The following is a 7006-nucleotide window of genomic DNA, read 5'->3' on the forward strand; positions in this document are numbered from 1 at the left end:
ATATAAAATTGATAAAGAACAGTCTCTAGAAACTGTAAGAAGATGCAAGGTGAGTGTTTGCATGCACTCTTAGCAAATCTGAAACAAACCAAAGAGCTATTGCATTGTAAATAGCGTGAAATGAAGTCTGTCTAACACTGCCTGCTAGGGCTCACTAGCACGAGTCGATTTGATTGCTAACGCAACTGAGCGTCTATAAGGATATTCATGGATACATTCCTTGAACAAGGTAACTCCCTGATATTATACATATAACTTTGGTCGGTTTTAATTACGATCTTTGCATTTTGTTTCCAGTCATTTGCAGAAGCATTAAACAGAATCATCCTTGTTCCTCTACGTTTTCACTGGGCAGTTCTTCGATACGAGATGGACAACACTAAGTCATTGTTTTCACGAGCCTTTGGTTTGTGGGTGTGTATGTGATGCAGCCGGTGTGTAAAATGTGATTCACACAGGCAATTCATGAAATGCCTAAATATTTCAGTCAGTTTATGAATTGACTGAAAAATCTGTCCAATTATTTAACAGATTGACTAAAAGTTATTAAGACGTTCAAAAAGGCTTAAAACATCACAATAGACAAATTATCCCAGGATTAGTTTCGTAAAAATATAGAAATGTACTTTGACTTATGTTTTCGTTTAATCCTATTATTTTCAGTCACTGGGTGATGAAATCCAGCATCAATATGTTTGGAATTTGTTATCATAATACATGTAAAAAATGGAAAGATTCTTAAGTCAATTTTAAGATAACTTCATATTTAGGCATTGAATAAATTGCCAAAGTGAAAATTTTCGTCATTTTACACATTGACTATAACATCTACATATGATAAAATGAGCAATGCTCAGGTGCTACAAGACATAATAGTGTAAACGAAAACTGCCCAATTACAAGCAAATTACCGGTACTCATGAAAACTTTGCCACATTTACCGATGCTACCCCCAAAGATACCTCCATTTCATTATTACATGTGTGTATTTCCAAGACAAAACTGTATTTCATTTTGTTGATCAATGTGAAGATATGCCCTTTTACTATCAATAAGAGCGACAAATCTGCTTATGGTTGTCGCAGCACAGGTCGCGAGCTAGCAAAGGCAATAACTGGTCCCGGTGAATTGCTGTAGATCAGTGCACCTGTAAACAGAATTACTGCTTATGTCTGTAGCCGAAGCTCAAAACAGTTTGTATTTACTTTTCTTCTCATCTTTTTTTCTCATCTTTTCTTTTTCCTTCTTTTCTCGTCTTTTCTCTTCCCTTCTTTTCCCTTTCCTTCTTTTCCCTTCCTTTCTTTTCTCTTCCCTTCTTTTCTCCTCTTTTCTCTTCCCTTTTCTTCTCTTTTTCTTCCCTTCTTTTCTCTTCCTTTCTTTTCTCTTCCCTTCTTTTCTCCTCTTTTCTCTTCCCTTTTCTTCTCTTTTTCTTCCCTTCTTTTCTCCTCTTTTCTCTTCCCTTCTTTTCCCTTTCCTTCTTTTCCCTTCCTTTCTTTTCCCTTCCCTTCTTTTCCCTTCCTTTCTTTTCTCTTCCCTTCTTTTCCCTTCCTTTCTTTTCTCTTCCCTTCTTTTCTCCTCTTTTCTCTTCCCTTTTCTCCTATTTTCTCTTCCCTTCTTTTCTCTTCCCTTTTCTTCTCTTTTCTTTTCCCTTCTTTTCTCCTATTTTCTCTTCCCTTCTTTTCTCTTCCCTTCTTTCCCCTTCCCTTCTTTTCTCTTCCCTTTTCTCTTTTTTCTTTTCTATGTTATCCTCCCAATGTTTGCTGGTTATTAAACATTATGTCATCCTCAACTGTCCACTGTATTCCGACTCAGTTGTGTTGTTATCAGTACCCTGGACCAGTTCGCCACAGTCACTTCAAGTCAGGGTGGAATAAAATGCTGCTAAAATAAGCCATCCTGTCAAATGACACTATTCTTTGATGATTGAAACAAGTGGCGAGTACATGTACTGGAATCTTCGTGTTGTGTACTGTACGGCTGGGACGCGTAACTCGGGTACTTGGGTCAGATGGGTACCGAGTAGGACCTGGATACCCACAGGACTACCTGGATCCATGAGTAGTTACATGATATGTTGTTTAATGGCAAACGTTATCTAGAACTTCATCGGTTACACTATAAGTACTAATGTACGCATTCCTTCTGATAGGGATAAAACTTCAGTCAACTTCCATGAATGCATGACCAGATCGTTTTACATGTGTATCTTAATACATTTTGCCGGGGCTACAATCAAACTATTCCCAATCAGACATTTGTACCTATCTCTTGAGACCTACAGCAGGTACCCGGGTAGGGTCAGGTAATAGGAGGATGGGTACCCGGGTAGTAAATATAGAGTACTGACTCAAATTTAGGATTACATTATATATTAAACATAAAAAGTTAGGGATCATACAGAAGCCTTTTAAGATCATTTTGTTTTTTAAATTTTTTTCTTGTAATCTCAAGATACTGACTTGAAATTTCAAGATACTAACCGGTAATATCTTGAAATTTCAACTTAGTATCTTGAAATTTCAACTTACTATCTTGAAATTTCAAGATCATTATCTTGACTATTCAACTTAATGTATCTTGAAATTTCAACATACATCTTAAGATTTCAAGTTAGCATCTTGAAATTTCAAAATAAGATCTTGAAATTTCAAGTTAGTATCTGAAATTGCAAGAAAAAACAAAAAACAAATGGCCATAAAAGGCTTTTGCGAAGGATCATGATCATTTGTGGGTTATTTTTCAGTAGTAAAGACTAAGAACACGATTTCACAATTGAGAGCATCAGTACAAAAAAGACCTTGAGACGCTAAACAGAAAATTTGCCATTTCTACTTACCGTATTCTACATAATAAACGCCCATGGCTCTCTCAAAATTAGAAATGGGGGGCTCTTATTAGAATATTATTTTGGTGAAAAAAACGGAGTTGAAAGATTTAAAATTTCGTGGTTTATGCTGACAGCCTTAAATGTTTATAATCGACAGATATATTTTCCAGAATTTACTTGCCCATAATTAAGGGTGCATATAACACATTGGTGCATATTATTAAAGAATATATTCAAGTCTTGTGTACACTGATTAATCGGAAGGGGTGCTAATTGGGATTGTTCACTTGCCAATATATTAGCAAATATCGCCATGGGCGCTTATTAGAGTGGGACGCTTATTACGTCGAATACGGTATTCCTTATTTTATGGGGAACAGCGCAAGGAGCTATTAGAAATCTAAAAGCTCTAATTAAATAAATCATTGATAAATAAATCATTAGTACAGGTTATATGGTAACTTGAGTCACATGAGAATGCCTGTGCCTAGAAAGTCTTTAACGCCCAAACTAGATTGACATGCCCTGAGCTATCTCCCTTTGACCCATATTTATCCTGAAATGTATTGTTGAAAAATATATTTTTCGCTCAGCTGATATTTTTTATTAATTCATTTCAGTTTTATATGCATGGATTAATATATGAATTATATATTATATAGATAAAATTCCTATTATATCCATTTAGAACCAAGTAAAAAAAAAGCCAGGAGTTCTTGCAGATGAGCAGAAAGAAATATACACGTGGTTTCCATCAAACTCCAGGCACTGATTTATAAGCGGGCATTGCCCTGGTATAAAAAGTTGAAAGACCAGGTGCTTTTTTAGAGGACTATAGATTTCTTTTCATAATCTGCTGTCATGATCACAATCTTCAGGCATACATTTCTTTTAGTGTATTCCACTAAATGATTTCGTAAACTGATAGTGGGGAGATTGTTGGTCATGTGGGTTATCTGTGGGTTTTTATGGGTTTTGTTTCAAGTTGATACAGGGAAAGTACTTGAATCTTGACGAGATAGGTTCAGTTGATAATGTTTTTTGGTGGATAAGACTTGCAATATCTTGGACAGATGAATCGATACTATTCGATAGAAAGAGCATCACGACAATCAAACCTATGGATTAGAGATTTTGCAACGCCATTTCTTCTTGGTTGATAAGGGGCAAGATTTGTTTGAAAATGTCATTCAGAACTTTAGATGTAGATTTATTATCAACAGATTTGTTTTTTTCGAAATATTCATTTTTAACATCAAGTTTTTTTATTTCAATTTCTCCATATTCACCAAGGAAAATAGTGAAATAGAATATTCATCTGTCCAACCTCGCAATGTAGCCATGTCAAATGGCAACACTAAGATAATCAGATGTGTAATACCAACCAGATTTTGAAATCATTTTTTGTATTTTGAAATGATATGATAACAGATACTTTTATTAGCTGAACATCACAAGAGTGAGTGAGTGAGTATGGTTTTACGCCGCCTTTAGCAATATTCCAGCAATATCACGGCGGGGGACACCAGAAATGGGCTTCACACATTGTATCCATGTCAGGAATCGAACCCGGGTCTTCGGCGTGATGAGCGAACGCTTTAACCACTAGGCTACCCGACCGCCCCTGAACATCACAAGAACTGACTGACAGAGATAGATAAATGTTACATCTATTCAAAGTTTGTCTATTTTATGTTATATATGCTGTACATGTATTGCAACGTTGCACAATATTAGTGCCTCTTTGTTATATACTGTAATTGACGTAATAAGTGCCCAGGGCGCTCTCAAAATTAGAAATAGGGGGCTCTTATTAGAATATTATTTTGGTAAAAAAACAGAGTTGAAAGATAAAAATTTCGTGCCCATAATTAAGGGTGCATAATACACACGAGTGCGTATAATACGCGAATAAATAAGTCTTGTGTACATTGATCAGTCGGAAGGGGTGCTAATTTGGATTTTTCACTAGCCAATATATTAGCAAATATCGCCGTGGGCGCTTATTACGTCAAATACAGTACATGTAGATTTCCACAATTCCCTATGTATAAACGGGATGGCTTTATTTTACCATATTCTTTTGTTCATCTTAAAACTAATAAAATATATTATATTTCGATACAGATACCTTAATATTGTTTTTGTGTATTTAATGTGTTGGTTTTACCTCATCTGATGAAGATACATTCAGAACTTAAGGTTATGGTTTCACTATAATGGGCTGTATCCCTTCAGCCACAGATGACATCCTTTCAGACATGGAACCCTTGTAGTCATGTGGACAAGGTGTCTGACCTTGGATCAGAAGGTCCGTGGTTCGAATCCCGTCACAGGACTCGGATATTTTATAGCCACTACAATGGCACCCAACGTGGGATTGAGCACGTTCATTTTAAATTTGAGCAAAATAAGTCTTAGTACCCAACTATGTCGCCCAAGATTTTCCTGCTGTTGACAAGGGAATATATAGCAGGACATGGAGAAGCACACTTTGCAATTTTCTTTTTACTGTAAGTAATATTTCTTATCATCAGAATGGCTTGTTTTAATTTTATGAGTATTAGCACACATGTAGCTGTCTTCATTAATTAATTATCGCGATATTTTGTGATTTTTTGGTAAGGACATTATTGTGGGATACTATTCTAAAAATAATGGAATAATTTTTATTAAGATTGTACAAATTATTGATACAACTAGCAATTTACAAACTTAATTACAAGTTTCATATCAATTGCTGACACTGATATATTTCTACACAATGTGGGGCGGTCGGGTAGCCTAGTGGTTAAAGCGTTGGCTCGTCACGCCGAAGACCCGGGTTCGATTCCCGACATGGGTACAATGTGTGAAGCCCATTTCTTGTGTCCCCCGCCGTGATATTGCTGGAATATTGCTAAAAGCGGCGTAAAACCATACTCACTAATTCACTCTACACAATGTAGATAATTTTAACAGATGCAATAAAATGAAAAGAAAATACAAATTCACTTCTAGTAAATATTTAATCATCTTATTTCAATAAAGACAAAATAATAGCTTATACAAGCCTTTTCACAGCTATTACCTGGTCCCTCCCACAGATGTTTTTGTTGATGCTTAAGTGTTTAAGAGGTTGCCTCCTGTCATCTCAATTTTTTCTGACCTGTCACTTTGTGGGACTCATGTGTGAGTAGGGCACAGATATCTATTGGGAATTTTAGTATTGATAAAATTTGTGTTTTTGTTTTGATAAGATTTCTATTTTCGTATTGATATGATTTCCTTATTTATACCCCTTCTGAGAATATGGTATTTGTTGTTTCCTTGCCTGGCGCATGGGAATATGGGCTAAAACCAAAACCAGTCAGCTCAGAGGCAGTATACTGTGTCTGAATGGGATATACATGTACATGGTATATCAGTTCAACAAGTACAAACAGATCCACACACATGCACACAGATATAGACAAACACACACACATTCACAGATATAGACAAACACATACGCAGATATACGGTAGACACACACACACACACACAAGCACACACACAGACATAGACACACACACACACACACACACACACAGATATAGACAAACACAATACACAGATATATATTGACATCATGAGCATCGATCCACGCAATTGGGACACAATGACATGCATCAACAGCGAGCCTGATCACCCGATCCCGTCAGTCGCCTCTTACGACAAGCATAGTCGCCTCAGTGTTTAAAATGTTAAGAACTTTATAATGAGTACTGAATTCACTGTATAAAGTGACCTGCGCAATAAACTCCCTCTGACCAACCGCTAGACCAATTTGTAAGTGGTCTTTATTAGCACCCCCTACTTAGATTGAACATTTGGGTGACAGTCCATATTTGCTTATGAGTATTATAAGAGTAACACTATTTTTCGGGGCATTATCATTTGCAGAAGCCCAGGGTCTTCCATTAACTGCCCGACAGTCCATATTTGCTTGTTAATATTACAGATTCTACCATGAATTTGGAATTTATTCGATTCTGATTGGTCAATCAGAGGCTATTAAATCACAATAAACCCCCTCTGATTGAAACAGCTGGTATGACGGCCGCATCACCGCGGAAGCTAATATACATAGAATAGTACTATTTTTAGTCATTGTCAGTAGGCATATTTAAATGATTATATCTACAATTACAGGTTACA

The 7006-nt window shown here is 36.2% G+C and overlaps 1 protein-coding gene across 1 annotated transcript; it reads right to left on the reverse strand.

Moving 5' to 3' along the window:
* Window positions 1-1226: 1226 nt before the first annotated feature.
* LOC125381710 (vicilin-like seed storage protein At2g18540) lies at window positions 1227-2056 on the reverse strand. The gene is made up of 2 exons (XM_048399157.1): window positions 1971-2056; window positions 1227-1737 (listed from the first exon to the last, which is right to left on the reverse strand). The coding sequence occupies exons 1-2, from the start codon at window positions 2054-2056 to the stop codon at window positions 1227-1229; spliced, it is 597 nt and encodes a 198-aa protein (XP_048255114.1).
* Window positions 2057-7006: the final 4950 nt, after the last annotated feature.

Source organism: Haliotis rufescens, unplaced genomic scaffold (genome assembly GCF_023055435.1).
Source record: "Haliotis rufescens isolate VD_foot unplaced genomic scaffold, xgHalRufe1.0.p SCAF_19, whole genome shotgun sequence".
Lineage (NCBI taxonomy): Eukaryota > Metazoa > Mollusca > Gastropoda > Lepetellida > Haliotidae > Haliotis > Haliotis rufescens.

Excerpts from the sequence above, each read along its gene's own strand:
- LOC125381710 (XM_048399157.1), bottom strand. The coding sequence starts at position 2,056 with ATGGATCCAGGTAGTCCTGTGGGTATCCAGGTCCTACTCGGTACCCAT. Across the intron at positions 1,738-1,970 it reads TTACGCGTCCCAGCCGTACA|AAAAGAAAAAAGAGAAAAGG; the intron begins GTACACAACACG and ends AGGATAACATAG.